A 22,068-nucleotide genomic window follows, 5' to 3' on the forward strand; every position below is an offset into this window, starting at 1 on the left:
AACAAGGTGGTCAGAGAGACCCCCAGCAGTGTATGAGCCTGACAGAATAGAATATACATTTTATTATTTTTTTTGACTATTACAAGTCAGGTTAGAATTTAATTTGTACGCTTGCTTGTGTCAAATAATTAATTGACAATTACCATCGCACACCTGTTGGTAATAGATAGGTGCGTAGGAAAGAGGATTAGAGAAAAATCTGAAATTTAGGTCTCATGACCTCCATCAGGCATATAAACATATTACTCAAACTCCATCACATTTACAAAGATAACATGACCAATCACTGCAGAGAACCATTGATAAGTAATCACACTCAATGACTGAATTAAATATAACACGACCAAAACATTTCTTTTTTTACATCACATTAAATAATGATTCATCATTCATACCCATAGGTGATAAAGTCTGAAGGGTAAAAATCCAAAACAACTCGCTTCTCTGTAAGAATTCAATATCGCCCCCTCTAGGTGGCACACTCACTTTTTCAATCCCCCAAAAAACGTTGAGGACACATCATGATTCAATGTACAAAAGTGGGCCGCAATCGGATAATTAACATATTTTCTTCTAATAGAACGCTCACTAATTCTTTGTTTTAATGGACGTGACGTTTTTTCCGACATAACCCAAACCACAAGGACATCGGATCAAATAAACAACATGCGTAGAGACTAGGGATGCCACAATTCTCAATATAATATTGAACCGTTCGGTACGGCATTCACGGTTCAGTACGGTTCGGTTTTGCATTTAATTAATTATTTTTCTACACATTCTATCATTTGCCTCCATCCCAATACTGAACAACGCGACATACATTCACATCACACGTTAGTGGTAGAGTTATACTCACGGAACACTATACTGCCGTCCAAAGGCAAAGCGCAGTAACTACACATTTGGTCAAAATTGAGTTAAGATTTGAAATGGGCTTTGTGACATCTGTTCTGTCTTGTGACAAAGTTTGCTGATTCAATTTTGTCCAGTTTTAGAGAAACGAGCGTGTCAAAATTGCAGTAACTACAAAATCCAAGCCAATACCAAGGCAAACCGCAGTAAGTGATGTTACTGCGTTCTAGCTTTGTTTCCCCGTTCTTGACACAGCAGATACTGCGGTTTCAGCCTTGTCACAATGGGGATTGGATGCGGTTTGCCCCAATCGTAACACACAGAAACAATCCCCCAGCCATATGATGGTTGAACTCGCGTTAAAACGCAAATATTCAAAGACTGGTAAGGAAGATGGCAAAATAATAACTCATAATAAGGCAACTGACGGCTTTATAATCAGTTAACATTGACTAGCCAGCCGCTAGCAAATTTTGACTTACCTGTGCTGCTCTATTAAAGGCAATATCCTCTGATAACGTAAAGATAATCCGATTTAATCACGTTGGTGTTTGTTGATACGGACATCTCTCCGTTTCAGGCAGCTAATCCAATTGTATTGACAGGGGTTACTCCTTCAAAAGTTAGCTGGGTCTGGTAAAGTTATCTTGTTAGACAAAGTTACTCTAAAAGTTAGCGGCGCCAGTCAGCAGGTGACAACCGGACAACGGGACAAGCGCAGCCGGCCGACAGCAAGCACACTAGGTGAAAAAGTACACTTGCATAATGTACTGAAAGTACTCTATTTTCACGCACTAATTTCGTAGGCTACTTAATATACAAAAAAAGGTGCCAATCAGTTTTTTGGATTTCACAGATAGGCTAGCTAAGAATACATAATAATTATATTTTAATTATTAATTATAGCTTTAAGGGTGTAGATAGCACAAACAGGAAATGTACATGTTTGAGAATAGCTTAGAAGTTAGGCTTAAGGGAGAAGAAATACGTAAGTTAACTTACTATCTAACCTCTAATTCTAGGAAATGATGTATGGCCATATTAAAGGGATAGTTCAACCGAAAATGAAAATTCTGTATTATATAAAGTTTATTATTACTATAAACATGTATTAAGAATTTAATTAAAAAAGTTGGATGAACACATTTAGTTTGTAGATACTGCACTTTGCCTTTGCAATAGTGTTTTAGTTGTTTAAGGTCATCCAAAGGCAGAGTGCAGTATCGGTGGTCATGGTTTTTATCTATAAAAAAATTATTCCTAAGAAGGCAATACATGAATGCATTACCACTAATCTACCCACAACATGTTTGACTGGCTGGTGTAAAAACTTTAAAGCCATTTTTCTCAGTTTCAGTGTTTGCGTAGTTACTGCACTTAGCCTTTGTAGGGCAGTATAGTTCACAATCACGAAACTTAACTATTTGCATGCGTTTTAAAGCCTTCCCGGTTTAACATTTAATTTGCACTGTTTTAACATGCGCTTTTCAGAGCGCGCGCACCAAACGCCTTTCAAACACGTGATTACTGGACCAAGTAGTCTTACTGTGCTAATACTGTCAAACACAAGGTTAACGTACACACAGTCGGTTATGTCTAAAGTGAAAATAAAATCGGCGTGTGTCTGTGATGCATGCAGGTCTTAAATTGACAGCAGCACAGCCTAGTGAACATGCTGTCCTTAAAGGGACAGTTCACCTCTAAAATGATGTCATTATTTACTCACTCTAATATTGTTTCAAACCTGTATTCATTTCTCCTGTTGAACACAGACAGTTGAATACCAGACAGTTGATGGTAGGCATTGACTTCCATATTATTATTTCCTACAAAGGGGACCAGAAACTGGTTGGTTTCCAACATTCTTCAAAATATATTTTATGTCCAACAGAAGAAAGAACTTTATTCAGGTTTAAAACAACTTGAGCGTGAGTAATCGATGACAGAATTTTCATTTGAGCGAACTATCCCTTTAATGTTAATACAACAACAAAAGACAAAGAGAAAATCACTCAATGCTCTTGACTGAAAAACTTTAATACAGTAACTTTAATAAGAATCAATGTATATTTTATGGAGTATTGCAATAAAAAAATAGTATTTTTTTTCTCCTTAACCTCTTGCTGTTCCTGTCGCCTAAGAATAGAATAGTAAAAAACTGATGTGACAAGCCATCAAAACCGAAACCAAACCGAAAACGTGGATAAAAACCGAGGTATGTATTGAACTGTGGACTAACTGTATTGTTGCATCCCTAGTAGAGACCCACGTGATCACAGAATTAATTACATTGTTTTTACCAGTTCTTGGATGACAGAAAAAAGATGTTTTAAATGTATCATTGCATTGAGCTCAATTACCACATTGATAATTACCCTTCTGTATTGGGCTGAGTAATCTCTGAGATGGGCTCGGAGTCGCATTCTGAAAACGAGCATGTACTAAGTGATTTTTTAAATTCCTAGCCTGTTTGTACACAATCAACAGAGGATGCTGGAAAATGGCACTCAATTCAGGATCAGAATATTTTAAAAATAGATCTTATCAAATAAGACTTGGATGAATGAGAAGTGATAAAGGTAAAATAATTGTTTTTTTTTGTCTTCTTTTTTAACAACTCCGAGCGTGTCTTTTGAAAAGATGTATTAAATGCATCGTCAATCATCATCAATGCATCATCATCAGTCCAATTCAGCGGGATAACCCCGATCTATAAATCTTTTTCATTATTCACGATTTTTCCAAAAAATCTGGATCAGTCTTGTGTGAAATAAAATTAAATTAAAGTTAACATTTTTTAAATAAATTATTTTATTCCAGACAAGCAAGATTACAAATTAAATTAAAGAAAACAATATCATTTAATTCAATTTGTAAGTTTGCTTTAATGTAAGTGTGAAATAAACAAATAATAATTGAATTTCTGTCATGTTCTTGACAGACATGTTCACTATCTCCTTGTAATACTGTTTACAGGTCCAAGCCTCTAATTCATCAAGTGAGAATACGATCTCAACAGCTGTATTTGAGCGCTGTTTAATTATTTATAGCACACATTTAAGCAAGCTAAGCTTTTAAAAACTCACAATGTCCATTACAATCTCTGGTCTCATGGTGCCCTGGACACCAATATTTTAATGATTCATAAAAGATGAATCACTGTCTGGCCATCTCAGATTTTGGTATGGATCATGATTTTTGATAGTTCTACTGCACACCATGAAAGTGTATATTAGCACCGTTTGTTGTTTGCTTTTGGGATCTGAAGAGCACTTGGACCCGGAAATGATGATGTGTTTAGTCAACAGTCAGATTGACCAGCATTATATGCAGAAAAGAGCTGCATGAAAACTCTCCTTTTGTGTTCCATGTAAAACAATATTAAACAGGTTTGAAACAACATTAGTTAATAATGACAGAAAAATAATTGTTCGTGAACTATTCTTGTACTGTAGCCTGGGTAAACCCAGCCCGATCTGCCGGCAATTTGATTTCACCCTGCAGCTCAGCTCAGGCTTATCCACCTGGCATGCTATTGGCGGGTTTAACTAGACTGGGTAAACCCAGCCCAGAGTCCTGCAGACCCTTGCATGCAGCAATACCTTTCACAATATTGTTTTCTTCATCTGAGATAACTCCAAATTTCTCCCACACACTGGACTTATTGTCAACAACTTTACAATCTCCTCTAGCTATTATTTTCTTCAACCCCTCAGGATCCATCTCGACAAGTGCAGTGCAGGCAGATCGCGCGGGCGCGGTTGTGATTCTCCTGGGAGGGCGCGCGCTCGCACAAACTGATATGGATTTGAAATTATTTTAGCAACTTGAAATACAGGCAAGGCATATTTTTGTAGATGTGTTCCTAAAAATATGCATATAGTTTTTTGGGCCACATCTACAATATACATGCATATATTTTTACGCTTGCATGTGACGGGTCACAAACATGTTTAGACCCGTGTTTCTCCCTTCCCTCACGCGCACCCGTATCCAACACAGTTAGGATATTTTTCACCCGTTTCAGCAATATTCGCGGGTACCCGAACCCGTGCAGGACTCTGACCCAGCCCGATCTGCTGGTGATTTGATTTCGCAATTCGCCCTGCAGCTGTATGTCACCCGGATCGTTGGTCTGATTGGTTGAAGGACTATCCAATTGCGTAGAGTCCTTTAAACTATGCCCATTGATCACGCCATTTGTGCAGTGGAAAATACAGAGCAGACTCCCCAGACTAATGTTCAATCTTAAAAGATTGAGCTTGGCCTGGTGATAGCCAGACAACTTTATACTGCTTAGCATCTACAAAAAAAGGTTAATCTATGCATCCATGCAACTGCCATTAATTCCTCCGCTGTAATTCTGTGAAATCCAGGCCCAAGCCAGATTCAATGAGTCCAATCAGAAGCTGGATTTACTGAAGTATTCCCTGGAGCAGAGACTCAATGAGCTGCCGAAGAACCACCCCATGAGCAGTCTGATCATGGAGGAATTATCGCTCATGTCCTCTCCGGCCCTCAGTCCCCGCCAGAGCTTCATATCCACACAGAACCACAACAGCACTGTCAAGAACCAGTACAGCACCAAACCAGCTGCACTCACAGGTGAACAACACGTATCACCTTCTGATGTAGCTTAATATGTTATTTAAGTGTTATATGAAGCTGTATGCTGGGTCAGTACTTTTTTTTTACTTTTATTCATCAAGGATGCATAAAATTGATCCAACGTGACAGTAAAGACATTTATGATCTTATAAAAAGATTTCTATTTTAAATAGATGCTGTTCTTTTGAACTTTGTATTCATCAAAGAATCCTGGAAAAAATGTTTTCAACATTGATTATGATTAGTTTCTTGAGCCAAATCAGCATATTAGAATGATTTCTGAATGATCGTGTGACACTGAGGACTGAAGTATTCATGGTAGAAATTCATCTTTGAGGCCTGAGGCCACACCGGGACGATTTTTGCGGGCGCTTATTGCCACTGTTTTTCGGCGCGTCTTTGTGTTCACACCCAAGCGATTTTCACTGGCGTTTTGCAGAGTGAACGTGCAAATTCAGTAAAGGCTGCTCCCGGTACACAAGGTGGTGCTGCGCCACTTTACGCTTCTGACACTCGCTTGTCACACAGAAGAAGAGAGACAGTAGACTGCCGTTTTGCGCGTCTGTGTGCATCAAGCCTGTAGTTCTCCTCTCAGAAACTGAAGCCTCCGCGCCTTGATCGGCCCCCCGGTTGTTGGTCCCGGTATAGCTCCTAAACCCCACCTCTCCATGTATTAGAATGGACGCGAGACACACTAAACAATTAAATTACACTTCAAATAATTGTTTCCTAAAGATGGTTTCTGTCATTTTAGGCAGTTTTTATCACAATGATTTCATTTCAAGTGTTCGTCTTTTTAAATAAGTTTAGTTTTAGTTAGTATTTTGATGCTATAAAAACGGGTGGTGTGAAGTCATGATTGACAGCTGAGATTGACGGTTTCTCTTAGTGAAGTTGCCACCTAAGGCACTAACAGACTTTTTGTCTGGATTTTTGGGAGGAGATTGGAGCTTAGCTTTAATTTCTCCATTTTCTTAACTGTTTATTTCACACCAACATAATGAAATGTTCTGCATCTGTGAGAGTGTGGGCGGGCTTTTGAAAATCGCGCCTCTACTTCCTGCTCTCTACTGCGCAACTCCGGTCCCGAGATCGCTACTGCGCAGACTCGGTCCCAAGATGTCAGCGACGTGTGCGGCGTACGAAAGCTTCAACTCTGGTCAGCGGAAGTCAATGAAGTCGTGTCGTCCATATTTTTTTACGGTCTATGGTGTGCACACTCACATTGGCGCCCATTGTTTAGTCACGAGGCGTAACACGTAGGCGATATTACCATGTTTACTGTATTTTTGATCAAACAAATGCAGCCTTGGTGATCACAAGTCACTTCTTTCAAAAACATTTAAAAAAATCATAACCCCAAACTTTTGAACAGCTGTGTATTTTAATGGTGACTGCTGTCGACTTAAACAGGCAAGTTAGAGGTTAGACTCATGGGATGTCAGGACCTGTTAGACAATGTTCCTGGCCGGTCAAAAGCCACATCGGTGCCGCTGCCCGGTTGGAGCCCCAGTGAAACGCGCTCCTCTTTCATGAGCCGTGGGAACCGCAGAGGAACCAGCGTTCGAAATCTCTCCAAAAATGATGACTTGTCCAGTTGAGTAGTTCTTAGTGCTTACTTTCAAGTGGCTTTTCACAAGCCTTTTATTAGACTTCTTACAATTAAAAATCTTAAAAATCAAAGCACTGTGCCAGTTGAGGGGCTTAATGTGTGTATGTGTTTCTGTTTGTCTCCAGATGAGATTAGTGCTGTTCTGAAGCTTGACAACACTGTAGTTGGTCAGACCAGTTGGAAACCAGTCAGTAATCAGTCGTGGGACCAGAAGTTTACATTAGAGCTAGATCGGGTAAAACTCGCAGTACATGTTTATTTATACACAATACATTCATAACACTCCTGCATCTTGTTTCTATATGCTGTGGCAAATGTTTTTGTATCGTAGTCTCGTGAGCTGGAGATCTCAGTGTATTGGAGAGATTGGCGATCTCTTTGTGCAGTGAAATTCCTGCGACTGGAGGACTTCCTGGACAACCAGCGGCATGGAATGTGCCTTTACCTTGAGCCACAAGGGACTTTGTTTGCAGAGGTAACTTTACAATATTGTCTCTCAGCGATCAATACTTTCTCACAAAGAGCCCTCTGATTAGCAGCCTGAAGCTCTGTGAGAAAGTCAGAGGAATTCCTCACGCTCAGTGGCCCCTGAAACCCCCGGGCAGGTTTTCCCACCTTTGCTTCTTTAAAGAAACTGAGCCTAGTAGATCTGAAGTGGAATTTGATTAGTTTTCAGAGCTTGATCTGAAAGCCATTTTTATTACAGGTTACCTTTTTTAATCCAGTCATTGAGCGAAGAACCAGACTCCAAAGGCAGAAGAAGATCTTTTCAAAGCAACAAGGTGAGCCCATCTCCTCTACATAGTAGAGAATTATGACGTTTTTGTAATTGGACAATTCCTCAGTCCCTTTAGGCCGTGTGTCCACCAAAGTGTTTTTAGCCAGCTGTGGGCAAATGAGTTTTTTTTCTTCATTTGAGACACTTTTCTTGCTATGATACAGAATTTCTGCAGAAGTATCTAGTATCTCCTTTCACAGATAGTTTGAAATGTCTTTAGAAGTGTCTATACAATGTAAGGTATTTTCTCTGGCTCTTGTTTTCAATTATTTTGTTCTGTTATTATGCTGCTTGTTGTCGTCTGCTGCCCTTGCACAAGCAGGATATAGCAGTTGGTCGGTGTGGTATTTGTCCTGCCCCTCCTCTACTGTGATTGGATGGCTGGATAAAAAGTGATAGTGAGAGCTGCGTTTTACCCAAAGTTGAACATTCTTTAACTCTCGGCAGCCACAGCGTAAAATAGATGCTCAGCGCCTCGTCGCACTGCTGCCGTTTTAAAAATGCAGCGCTACCATTGAAAACAATTGGAAAAATATGCTAACCTCGGGAAAAAACGCTTTGGTGGACACATGGCCTTAGAGGGGTCATATAGGGTTTCTTACACCAAAAACAATTGGAAAAATTGCTTTGTAGGACTTTTTGCCAGACTTGTAGAATTAAATTGTGGCCTTTTTGTTTGTTTTGGTAGTGCACATTTAAAAATTCTATTTGAACACTGATTGTTTTTATAGAATAAATACCCAGATGACCTACTACATTTGCCAAAAAGAGTAATATGCAACTGTTATTGTACTGTATCCCACAATAAAATGCACTCAACATTTTATTTTCAGTGTGCGGGATGAACCAAAAGTAATAAGTCACAATTTTCTTTATAATTTGATTGAACAATAATACACTATATTGCCAAAAGTATTGAGACACCCCTCCAAATCATTGAATTCAGGTGTTTCTATCACTTCCAGGGCTACAGGTGTATAAAATCAAGAACCTATGCATGCAGACAGGCATTTTCTACAAACATTTGTGAAAGAATGGGTTGCTCTCTGGACCTCAGTGAATTCAAGCATAGTCATACTCCCAACTATGTGGGAACTGTTTGGGGATGTCCCCTTCCAACATTTGGTGTGGAGGAACTTGACTGGCCTGCACAGAGTCCTGATCTCAACCCGATAGAACACCTTTGGGATGAATTAGAGCGGATTCTTTGAGCCAAGCCGTCTCGTCCAACATCAGTGTCTGACCTCACAAATGTGCTTCTAGAAGAGTGATCAAAAATTCCCATAAACACACTCCTAAACCTCGTGGAAAGCCTTTCCAGAAGAGTTAAAGCTGTTATAGCTGCAAAGGGTGGGCCAACTCCACATTAAACCCTACGGATTAAGAATCGGATGTCTTTTGGCAATATAGTTTATAAGATTACAACTGGACGCCACTTACTGAAATCATGAATTGATGGGGTAAATATAAAAATTGACAAAAAAAGAGATTGATTTCAACCTAAATAACTCATAATGGGCCAATTATAAATGCAGTGCCTTTTCACAATGCAGGCACATTGCTTGTAATAAAGCAAGTGATTTATTCCCATATGTCAACAGACCTGGGCTTCAGTCCCACATCTGCTCCTGCACCTTCTAACAGTTTTCTTTTGTGAAGCACCAGTTATGTTATTGTCATTGTTGCTTCTTGTTTATATTACCATGATCTCTAAGCAAATCGTTTATAGGGGTCTGATGGATGTGTTTCTTCTTGTATCCCATGTCTGTAGAGAGAACGTTTCTGCGGGCCCCTCAGATGAGTATCGGTACATGGGGACGCCTGGTGAGGAGGGCCATTCCCTCTCCCAATAACTCATTTAGTCCTCAAATGGCAGAGCTGGCAGCTGAGACTGGACATAGCAGTCACCCAGGAACCCCTGCTCTGAGGAGGTATTGGACACACAAAACACACTGGTAAACAAGTAATTTTTGTCAAGGCAGTGCTTTTATTTGTATTTATCTGCCCTCTATAGTGACCCAATAGTGGCAAAACTGGACTTCGACAAAGACGCTACACCAAAGCAATACTCTCCTGTTAGTATAAGAGAAGTCCTGTCTGAGAACCAGATCCCCAACAAAGAACACAAACAGGTAACATCACACACATCATGTGGTTGTTGTAGAGATAAGCCGCCCAGGCATCTGAATTGATGCCATCTGTTTCCTTGAAAGCACAGTTAAAGACTCTGAGGATAAAGATCAGAAGCAGACGTGTAATTCATGTTCAGTCTCTCATCTGCCCCCTTGCATTTGAAAGGAATAGGAAATGCCTTCACCGTTACTTTTATTAACATAAAGATAACGGCTATCCAGTCTCATCTTGTATAAACAGTGGCAGCTGAAAGGCTTTTTTTCTTTTACAGGACACTTTAACCGCATTTGACTACCGAAATGACAGGAATAGCATCATTGTTCAGTCTGACCTGGAGGAAGTCGTGGAACGTGAGACTCAACCGTCAGCATTACAGCTCATTACTGTCCAAAAGAACACAGAAATAAGGTGATCTGCTTATAATTCTTATGTTTTCTTCTACTAACATATATACACTTAACTGAAGGTCTTTTGTTGTTTTAGGGAAGAAGAAGAGGAGGAAGAACAGTTTCATTTCAGTCTTAAAGACTTTAAATGTGTTGCAGTGTTAGGACGGGGACATTTTGGAAAGGTACAAGTACTTTGGCTATTTTTGTGCATGCTACATTTAGAATGTCTCAATGAGATTCTGCTCCCTTTTGGAGCCTGTCCCTAGTGGCCAGTCAATGAATTGCAGTTTAAGTCACTTCCATATTGGCTTCAAGAGAAACTGGGGGAGGTTGCCGCTTGCTGCGTCTAGTTGTACATCTAGTTACATCTGACTGTATCACTTTACATCTTCCCTCAGGTGTTACTAGCAGAATACAGTATTACAGGTGAAATGTTTGCCATCAAGGCCCTTAAGAAGGGGGATATTGTTGCTCGTGATGAGGTTGAAAGGTAAAATCTTCTCCTCTGTTTTATCTATGATCATTTGTGAGCAACACTTATCAACTACTAGCTTATTTTATCCTGTCTTATTTTCTATTTTCCCAGTTTGATGTGTGAGAAGAGGATATTCGAGACTGTGAACAGTGTGCGGCACCCGTTCCTGGTCAATCTTTTTGCGTGTTTCCAGACCAAGGAGCATGTGTGTTTTGTGATGGAGTATGCGGCAGGAGGAGACCTCATGATGCATATTCATGCGGATGTGTTTTCAGAGCCGCGGGCAACGTGAGTGACAGAATTATTATTATTAGGGGCCAAGCACCGAAGGTGCAGGCACCTATTGTAATCGTTAGATTTCTTCTTATTATTATTATTCCGCCACGAAGTCTATGGCAGCCCATAGAACCGCTTGCGGGAAAGTTGTGAAATTTGGCACACAGATAGAGGACAGTCCCAGCATTAACCACACCAATTTTGGAATCTCTAAAACAATCCCTCTAGCGCCACCACCTGTCCAAAGTTTGACTCATATTTGTGCTAATAACTTTTGAACCATAAGGGCTAGAAACAAAATTCTTTTTTCCTCTAATTCCTTGGCTCAAGCCAATTCGATTGCACCCTATGACGTCATTTTCCGTCATAATAATTTTCCCGCCATTTTTATTTAACTGAATAACCTACTTTTGCGAACTCCTCCTAGGCCGTTGCTCCAATTTGCACGAAAATTGAACCAGATCATCTTCAGACCATGCTGACCAAACCGTATTAGACTCGAGATGATTAGTCAAATTCTTATTGAATAACGCTCGAACGAAATCGACAAAGTGCCCACAAAAATGAAAGTCAGGCCTTATCTCCGCAACGCTTTAGCATATTCTGACCAAACTTGGTGTGTGTTATGCCAACCATGACTTGAGGCTGCCTGCAGCGTTTCGGCGCAGTGCCACCTAGTTTTGATTATAACTTAAGAACGCTTTAGCCAAATATCACAAAACTGGTCTCTTTAGAGTCGGGGCATCACGCCGAGCCATGCCATACCCAATTTTCCCATATCAATAATTTTGGGCGTCGGCCATTTTGAATTTTGTCACAAAGTGCTATGTTTTACAAACGCATTGGCGTATCGTTACGAAACTCGGTCTGTGTCTTTGTCACCAAGCCCTGAAAGTACACAAAAAGTTGCAAGGCAGCGCCACCTTGTGGACAAAAGTTATAGTGAATTTTCCAATAATGCTAATAACTTTTGATTAAATTTGACTATTGTCATAAAAATGGTTTCAATATATTCCTTGGGTCATGCCAAGAACATAGATTCCAATTTTGCCATATTTGGCCAAACATTCTGTTCGCCATTTTAATTTCCTTCAGAAACCTACTTTTTCGAACTCCTCCTAGACTATTTGCCTGATTTTCACCAAAATCGAATCGTAACATCTTCAGACCATGACAGCAAAAACTTATTAATTTCGTGTCAACAAACAAAACCGTTTTCATATACTGCAGCGACAAAGTTGAGCCATGATGCCAAAATTACTCTTGAGGCTGTATCTCTGCAATGCTTTGACATAATGACACCAAACTTTGCCTTTGTCATTGTCATCTCACTCTGACCACACCACATCAATTTCGTTACTGCGCCACCTATTGGTCGAAAGTGACAAACCATTAAATGATATTATTAGTGACTGTATATGTGATTTTTCAGCCATTTTTGACTAAAATCATCTTAAAATGCCTTTAATTGCTCATTGTTGCAGTTGGTCTCACCCTCCCAGCCGTGTTGGCATGTTATATTGGCTTATTTGCGCTTGGCCCCGTTAATGGCTGCTCGCAGCTATATTTATTATTATTATTTTTTTAGATGATTGTAATAAAGCCTTTATCAGCACTACATCTTCTGTTGTTTTTGATTGTTGCAGGTTTTATGCAGCTTGTGTCGTCCTGGGGTTGCAGTTTTTACATGAGCACAAGATTGTATACAGGTATGTGGAAAAATTTGTGGTGCTCTGTACTTAAGGCCCGATATACTCTGATGAAATTGAAGAACAAACTGGCGTGACATTTTAAACAAAATCAGGTCAAAATGAAGATTGTTTGGAGTTTGTTATTTGGAGTTTGAAACCGAACTTCCCAGAAAAGTTCACTCCGGCTGGTAAACCTCTTTGAACTACCATTTGTTTGTGGTGATTACGTAATGGGTAGGTGTGCGCGGAGGCTCCATCTTCTTTAACGTGGAAATTGTCTCTGATTAATTTTTCCTGTTCAGTCCGTTGAGGTCAGACGTTGGCAAGTAAAAATATAAACATGCTGGAGAGCTGCTTTTATAGTAAAAACTGAAGTTGTAATTCTAATCAAAGAAACACACGTGTCTCAATCAGAAGGCTGCATATCTTGACAGCCACGTCATCAAACGTCGCTGAAGGCCATCTCAATTTGAAGGATGTATCCTTCGCAGCCTTAAATCACCCACAATCCTTTGCACACATTTAAATTCACAAAAATAATCTGACGAAAAACGTTTGATCAAATGTATGACAAAAATAATGTTTTCGGTAGTGGTGGGCCGTTATCGGCGTTAACATGCCGCGTTAACGTGAGACTCTTATCGGGCGATAAAAAAAATATCGCCGTTAATCTATTCTCAAAGTTGGGTTGGGAGCTGGGTATACTAGGGCTGTTGGAAAAGAATTTCGTTAGTCGAATACAATTCGAATATTAAAAAAAATGAATACTAATCGATTGTTAAAACTACTATTCGAATGGGTTTAAAAAACAATTAAAAAAATTATTTGTTGACTATCTTTAGCGAAGATCTCAATGGATCTCGAGAAGCGATACAGTCACAACAAAGACGCATTCATGCTACTTAATATCGCTAGCTACCTCGACCCGCGTTTCCATCGGCTAATTCATTTGGAACGAGACCAGCAGCAGGAGGTACGTGAGAAAGTAAAAGCGGAGCTGATAGCGATTGCGGAGGAAAGCTATGAGGAAGATGAGGAGGGAGCAGCCATGGCGAAGGGGACACAATGCCAGGAGAAAACCGCTCTCAGTGTTGGGGGATCTTTTTGGGATTGTTTATTTCCAAGGCGTAGCCGCAGACGCATGGGGTGGTAAGCCTACCTTGGACATTGGCAATATGTTGCAACAAGAAATGCTGATCTACGAGAGTGAGACCCCGCTGCCCACCGACGGCGATCCACTGTCGTGGTGGAAGACATCAGGGTCTAATGGTGCGTTCACACGGGACGCGAATGACGCGATTCGCACGAGTGATTTACATGTTAAGTCAATGCAAAGACGCGAATAGGCATTTCTCCGGTGTGAATGCCACATAAGTACTCTCACATTGCCCAGCTGGCACGACGCTACTTGAGCATCCCAGGCACCTCGGTTAAAGCAGAAAGGGTTTTCTCCACGGCAGGAATTATAGTAAATAAAAAACGCTCTGCACTAGATCCAGAAAACGTAGATCGCCTTGTGTTTTTGGCCAACAACATTTAGGACCAAATCTTGCCCATGTTGATTATTATAGCCTGGCCTATAGCCTAATGTTAGTGTCACTGTTATGCACTTAAGCAGCGCACTTTGGTTTACTTTTGTTCTACATTTCTTTAATGCTAATTTGTTTGGATAAGTTTGTATTTTCGATATTGAGCAAATTTCGATTTGAAAATTGTATTGTCAAATTTGAGCATTAAATATTCGAATATAATTTGAATGTTAAAAAAAACTAATGGGATAATGGAGGAAGATTGACAGCCCTAATGTATACCTAGCCGAGTTGCACTGTAGGGGGCGAGATTTTCTACAGTATCGATACCAGCTGCGCTCTCCTCTCCTCTCCGACCGACAGCGAGTTGACAGTCACCCGCCTCCTCTCATTCAGTCCGGTTAACCCTCTGAAAATGGCAAACGCGTGTTCTGCTGGATATTTCCTCATGACCGCGTGTTAGTATTGGTGTGACCGGTCTGAATTTTCCCGGGGTTGCACATAACGTTAATTCTACTAATTCCCACAGATTTCACGCTCGCATCTGAAGCGCACACACACATACCGTAAAAAAGCCGCCTCTGACATACAAGTGCAAAAATGAGCTCCTTTATCCATCTTATTAATGGTCAAATACACTCAAAAATGTCTCAATGCCCATCTTGGTGAGTTTTAACGTAAACACAGTCGGAACCAGCTCACAGGAACAGTGTTTGGGATCCATGCGTGCGTCAGGTCTTAAAGGGACAGAAGTTATTTATTATTCAAACTTCAAAAAGACAAACGTTCACTCACGAGCACACATATTCTGAATGCCTTCGGCAGAATTCAAATGAGCCATTTAATCTTGATTAATTCCAAGATTACAGTGAGATTAATCTAGATTAAAAAAATTAATCTATGCCCACCACTAGTTTTCGGACATAAAAGCATAGATGTTGTCTTTTTGTTTTTCTGTAAATTAATCACTAACACTAAACTGCCAATAATGTAAGCCACTGGGAGACCACAGACGGCTGTCCTTCACTGTATTGCTTTAACAGAAAGGCAGTTAATATAAAGGTTTGTAGTGCAAAGTATTTTTCCAAAATTAGGTTTCAATAGTATCCTGACAAGCCAGACCCACATCAAGATGTTGGGTCTGGGAACACACCATTGGCAGGGCTCAATCCGAGGGGGGGGTAAACGGTTGTCTATCAAATTCCCTCTGCACGCAATAGGATAGCGCTACAACCAACCAGAGCAACAAAGCTAGTTGATAGATGAAACTTTTGCCATATCCGGTCGGCAAAACTCAGAACACATCTTCCTTTTTTAACCCTTTAAGACCTAAGGGTATTTTTACAATAAATTTTCCGCCTGGTGTTATTTACTAAAAAAGCTTGTAAAACATCAACCCTGTTGTGCACAGACAATTGACACACCTCTTTTTTTTCAAGACAAGTTGCACTGTCAGTATATTTGAGTTGCATTGATGTCACCTGAATGTAAAATAAGTTATGGGACCATAAAGACAAATGAAAACATAAAACGGAAATTTAATCACTCAAATATTTATTGAAAACACACACAAATAAATAAAAGCTAAGCATATTTCCTCTGGAAAACAGTTTGTTCAAGTCTTTGGAGTCCTGGAACTCAGGAATAAACATGATAACTTATACAGAACCAAAACTATTTACATTTTTCCAAAAAAAGTCCAGGCGCTTTTGGCCTCTTTGGATTTTGGATATTTACTGGTGCCAAGCCTCAAAACAGTTCCTATCAGGAACTTCTCCTCAAACTTTTTCCTCAAACTTTCTCCACAAAACTACTAAAAACTGCAGCGCCTCTCTCTCTCTCTCTCCTCACTACTAGCCGTGTGTCTCTCTCTATCCACAATAACAGAGCTGTGGTTCATGCGTAATGACGCACACCAACGTGGATGACGGATCAGCCTGTCATTGGTCAAACCCTCATCCAAAATGGCAGCTAGCATCGCGTTAGCGGCAAAAATGACGGAAAATTTATAAATTATGGACATCAAGTGGATATATCTTGGATGTAAGCGTTTTGATTTATTGCTAACAACTCCAAAAAGATGCACATGTTCCAGGCTGGATAGAAAACCTTCTGTAAAGGCTACAAAGACACCAAAGACACCCCCGTGATGGCTAGCTCGTTAGCTTTCTGCTGGAAAAAACGGTAAGAAAATCGATAAAAGTTTCATGAAATAATATTAGGTGTGTTCGACATCGGCTGCGGCTGGATGCACCTGATCGGCGAGAGTAGCCGCGTGCAGGCGGGGAGGAGCTGCAAACACAGACGTGAAGTCGGACACTTTCTGCTTCCCGCGGTGACGCTCGCGCTGTGTTTGCACACTTTATCAGCTGAAGTGAAACAAATGCAACATTTGGCAATACACAGATGTTTCAGAGACATTATTGTCATGTAATACTTTATGCACTGCTTAATACAGCGTGTGTTTTTACAAGAATAAAGTTCAACATATAAGCCTACACTATCAATGAAGTGGGGTCTATGTTTTTAATCAGTTATATTTTGATAAACATGACAATATAACATCGCGACTACATGAAAGGAGGTTTTACTGTTATAAAAAACAGATTTGTGCGCATTAGTGGAGCTGAAGGTTTTAGAATAAACACGAAACACACGTGATCGCTGTCATGCGGTGAATCTGGCCAATCGTGGAACGGCTGTGTCGTCATCAGAGCCCGTGCAGCCTCATGCAGTCGCTCTCGAGAAACTGCACCGGCTGTAATCGCCGGCTGCTCTCGAATCGCTCTCGCGGCACTTTGTTGACATACGTCACTGTCACGTGGCGTCGGCGCTGCCTCAAGTCGGACAAAATTTCTAACCGGCATGCACTGCTTCAAGTCAGCCGCCGATCGGTCTGCGCATCGCTGGGTGAAGTCGAACAAGCCTATAGATATTTATCGGAGGTGCCGTGTGACGTCGTGGGCGATGCCGTCGGGCTCTGAGGGTTAAGAATGACTTCAGTGCCGTTCTTTTCTCAAAGAAAAGCTGAACTCTAAGTCAACCAGAGCGGCCAAAGCCGATTCGAAAGACTGCTGTTCGGCAGCAGCAGCAGCAGCCATCTTCTTTGTTTTCAAAAAGCAGGGAAGTCACACGGAACCGTCGCAACTCTGCCGTCAATATGTTAAGCCAGCCCACCGACTCTATACACGATGTGATTGGCCTGACTAGAGTTTGGTTTTTCAAGCCCGCAAGCCAAGGGAGAGTTGCTAGACGACCCTGGCAGCAAATTACATTTGTCTAGATTTTGCATAGACCGTAAAAAAAATATGGACGTAGTGTCCGTGACATCACCCATAGGATTCTGAAGAGCAGAATTGAAGCGTAAAGTTGGGACGAGCTGGCTGTTGCCATCTTGCCAGCGCATCATCGCGCGTCACTCCCGGATAATAAAAAATGGGCAAAGACGCTGGTTGAGCTGAGGGGACGTGGTGACTAACAGACAGCAGATAAATGGCTATCCACCTGTCACTGAAAGTGGGCCACACCCTTAATTATACAGAACTAAATTAGCCGTAAAATTAGCCGTATAGACCAAAACCACAATTTGTACCTGGCTTTTTTCTGTTGTAAAGTTGGGCATTTTAACATGGAGCTCAATGAGATTCTGCTCCCATCTGGAGCCTGTCTCTAGCGGCCAGTAGATGAATGGCAGTTTAAGTCACTTCCAAATTGGCTTCTAGAGAAACTGCGGGAGGTTGCCGCTTGAGATTTCTAGGCTATTTCAATTGTATTTTCGTGCCATGACCGTGAGGGCGGGAACATGTGTGATGTACACTTTACGCACACTTACTAGACCGTCTCATTCTAGCGTTTAACTGCTGAGGAGGACACTAGCCTACAAGCCTCTGAAGGACTGAACTAGGAAGGACGCAGTCTCTGTAGGATGCAGACTTCCATTTGAGAAAACCCTCAAACCTCAAACTCGGTCCTAGAGGGCCGCTGTCCTGCAGAGTTTAGCTCCAACCCTGATCAAAGACACCTTCCTATGATTTTCTAGTGATTCTGAAGACCTTGCTTAGTTTGCTCAGGTGTGTTTGATCAGGTTTGGAGCTAAACTCTGCAGGACAGTGGCCCTCCAGGACAGAGTTTGAGGAACCCTGGCCTATAAAAACAAACGTGACGTGACTTGACTAGAGTGCTTAAACATCCACTTTGCTATGATCAGATGCTTTACATAATAATATTGACATATTCATCTAAACGCCACTCATCAGTATGGCAGTGTCAGGATGTTCGCTAACATTATACCGCTGGTCATATACGTCAAACTTCTTTTTACCCCTGGTCATATACGTCAAACTTCTTTTTACCCCTAAGTGAAGAACAAAAAAAACCTTCACCGCAAGTATATCGGGGCTTACGACTATTCAACCTTTGACACATATGCTTATTGTTTTTCATTTAAATAATTTGAGGATTAATTCATGTATTCTGCAGAGATCTGAAGTTGGATAACTTACTGCTTGACACAGAGGGATTTGTCAAGATTGCTGACTTTGGTCTTTGCAAAGAAGGTAAGGGTATTTGCTCATGTTGTGTTGCCCTCTGTACAAGCACCAGATGCACATGTTCTACCTGTTTCTGTGTTAGGAATGGGCTACCGAGACAGAACGAGCACTTTCTGTGGCACTCCAGAGTTTCTGGCTCCTGAGGTGTTAACCGAAACCTCCTACACACGTGCAGTGGACTGGTGGGGGCTCGGCGTGCTCATTTTTGAGATGCTTGTCGGGGAGGTCAGAGCTCATTCACTTTGGTTTTTCATTTCTTCTTCATCTCTCCAAATAGGCTATTGTTTAAAAGTTAGGGGTCTACAAGATTTTTGAATGTTTTTAAAAGAAGCCTCACCAAGGCTGCATTTATTTGATTAAAAGAAACCGTAATATTGTGAAATATTACAATTAAAAGAACGGTTTTATAATTTAATATATTTTAAAAATGTAATTTATTCCTGTAATGGTAAAGCTGAATTTTCAGCACCATTACTCCAGTCTTCAGTGTCACATGATCCTTCAGAAATCATTCTAATATGATGATTTGGTGCTCAAAAACAGTTCTTATAATTATCAGTGTTGAAAACAGTTGTGCTGTGAAATCTGTTATACAGATTATATATAACGATATACGTGTCGTTACTGTCACTTTTGAACAATTTAATGCGTCTTTCCTGAATAAATGTATGAAAATCAAATCTTACTGACCCCAAATTTTTGAACCGTAGTGTACTCATAACCATCATACTGCGTAGGCGTAGGACATTGTGATGCTACTTAAAACATAGGGTGAATTCAGGTTGATTGGGCCACTTTTTTCAAGTCATCTCAATGGCAAAAAGTGTCCCATTCACCCTTAATTCACCCTATGAAAACATACTAGAAGACAATCATGAAAAGTGATTGTGACACCAATATCAATCATAGATCATTTTTTGGTTCAAAAGTAGCCAAGCATTTTTTTTGCCATTCTGTGTGACTAAGTGGATTCATGTTTCCGTAGTCTCCTTTTCCTGGTGATGATGAAGAAGAGGTGTTTGACAGCATTGTAAATGACGAGGTTCGCTACCCAAGATTCCTCTCAACAGAGGCCATCTCCATTATGAGAAGGGTTGGTACCAAGAGCAGCTTTTGCCAGTGTGGATTTACCAAGTGTAGACAAATTTTGTTGGACAATCAGTCTCGTTATAATTTTGTTTACTTTGCTCACAGTTATTAAGAAGGAATCCAGAGCGACGACTTGGAGCTGGTGAACGCGACGCACAGGATGTGAAGAAACATCTGTTCTTCAGGGTACCATCTGGCTGCATATCTTGAATCTTTACCAAGAATAGTTTTTTTTTTTTTTTACCTCTCTCTCGCTCTGAATATTAATATTATTTGTACATAATTTTTTCCAGAATATCGACTGGGACGGACTATTAGCAAAGAAAGTGAAGCCGCCATTTGTACCGACAATCCAAGGTTCCAGTGACGTTAGTAACTTTGATGATGAATTTACCTCAGAGGCTCCGGTGCTGACACCGCCCAGAGAACCCCGGCACTTAAACCAGGACGAGCAGGACCTGTTTGTAGACTTTGACTATATTGCAGACTGGTGTTAGCCATGTGTTGGCATCCCTCCCTCTAGACACAGACACACACAGATGCAGATAATGTGAATCAGACCACTTGCAGATATCCCCATTTTGTTTTCAGCGTTATTTTAGGAATACCAGAACCCATTTTCTGTTTGACATTTCATCAGAAAGGATTGGACCCAAGCACTGCTCGAGAAAAACATGAATTGACCAGTATAGCTTTCAACTATACTGACAACTAACCACAGCGCGTGATGAGAACCATGTGATCAGGTGCTTAACTGGCTCCCCCTAGTGTTCAGTAGGCCACATCCACATTCATCTTGCCGTCGGAATTTCATCAGTTACGCTGAAAATGATGAGCCTTGATATTGATATTTTTGTATTTGAAGCATACAATGTGACTGGTTCAAAAAGGCTGTTAAATGTCAATGTTAATTATTTTAAAGCCATAGACCGAGATAATAGGTATCTGATGCATTGTACCTCATCCAGTGAATGTACAATTTGCCACCATTACCGAAACATCTAGCCCTTTTTATGCAGTGGAGTCTATACTCTTCCTTACAGTACAGTATTAATGCATTATGATCCTAGTTACAATGAAAACCACAAATGTTAACTACCATAACTTCAACTCTAGTCGTATGTTATTTTGCTCTGAAACAGGAAATGTATCTTCTTTTATTCATTAAGTTATTTTTTCTGTCAAGTTTCAGTCTTTTTTTTTTTAACCAGACTTAAGCTGTCAGTGGATTTACACTACCGTTCAAAAGTGTGGGGGTCAGTTATAAAATATATTTAGCACTGAAGACTGGAGTAGTGGTTGCTGAAAATTCAGCTTTGCCATCACAGGAATAAATTACATGTTAAAATATATTCAAATAGAACAATCTTTAAACTGTAGTAATATTTCAAATTACAATTATACTGCATTTTTGAGGAAAATAAATACAGCCTTGGTGAGCATAAGAGACTTCTTTCAAAAATCTTACCGACCACAAACTTTTGAATGGTAGTGTGTGTGTGCGTGCATGTGATAGGCAATCGCATTACCTCATTTGTTGAGTTCGCACTAGTTGTTCCCTACTGAAATTCCTCCATTTCGTAGGCTTTTGTTCACAAAAAAACTCATAAATGATGGACATGAGTCAGGACAGACTGGAATCCATGCTAGACACCAAATATCAACATGAATATACTAATAACTCTAGATGTTCAAACAAGCTTCATGTGTGTAATGAGCAATCCAAATGGAGGGGTAGATACTAGTTTGAGGTTGGTGTGTTATAAAGGCCACACTACATGAACACTATCAAGCTGGAAGCACAAATTTTTGTCTAAAATATCCATGTTTTATCTATATTGTGGGAAACAATGGACTGTACAAAGGTTTTCTACCCACTACTTATATGTCTAAGCATGATGCAAAGGAAATGTTTCAATGGTACAGTTGTGAAGCTTGACTTGGCAATGGTGTAAATAACAGGTTTTGCAACTGTCAGCCATCGCAAATGCAAAAATTAAATGTTTATTATGTACTGTACGTTGTGAGCCTCTTTCTGAGCAAGTTGTAGACCTAATGAGGTTGTAAATGATTTGTCGCTTCA

The 22,068-nt window shown here is 40.4% G+C and overlaps 1 protein-coding gene across 4 annotated transcripts in view; it reads left to right on the top strand.

The window, feature by feature from the left end:
- pkn2a (protein kinase N2a) overlaps positions 1-22,019 on the top strand; it is a 39,522-nt gene extending 17,503 nt beyond the window's left edge. For all 4 annotated transcript variants that reach the window (XM_079820372.1, XM_079820373.1, XM_079820374.1 and 1 more), the window contains 17 exons: positions 5,232-5,460; positions 6,877-7,059; positions 7,201-7,310; positions 7,407-7,550; positions 7,782-7,857; positions 9,625-9,784; positions 9,868-9,985; positions 10,258-10,394; positions 10,470-10,557; positions 10,774-10,865; positions 10,962-11,138; positions 12,773-12,835; positions 18,826-18,902; positions 18,979-19,121; positions 19,882-19,989; positions 20,091-20,171; positions 20,279-22,019. In XM_079820372.1, the coding sequence (XP_079676498.1) occupies positions 5,232-5,460; positions 6,877-7,059; positions 7,201-7,310; positions 7,407-7,550; positions 7,782-7,857; positions 9,625-9,784; positions 9,868-9,985; positions 10,258-10,394; positions 10,470-10,557; positions 10,774-10,865; positions 10,962-11,138; positions 12,773-12,835; positions 18,826-18,902; positions 18,979-19,121; positions 19,882-19,989; positions 20,091-20,171; positions 20,279-20,482 (2,190 nt within the window). In that variant the 3' untranslated portion in view covers positions 20,483-22,019. The remainder of the gene's footprint in view (positions 1-5,231; positions 5,461-6,876; positions 7,060-7,200; positions 7,311-7,406; positions 7,551-7,781; positions 7,858-9,624; positions 9,785-9,867; positions 9,986-10,257; positions 10,395-10,469; positions 10,558-10,773; positions 10,866-10,961; positions 11,139-12,772; positions 12,836-18,825; positions 18,903-18,978; positions 19,122-19,881; positions 19,990-20,090; positions 20,172-20,278) is intronic.
- Positions 22,020-22,068: the final 49 nt, after the last annotated feature.

This window comes from Gobio gobio (genome assembly GCF_949357685.1).
Source record: "Gobio gobio genome assembly, chromosome: 6".
Taxonomy (NCBI): Eukaryota; Metazoa; Chordata; class Actinopteri; order Cypriniformes; family Gobionidae; genus Gobio; species Gobio gobio.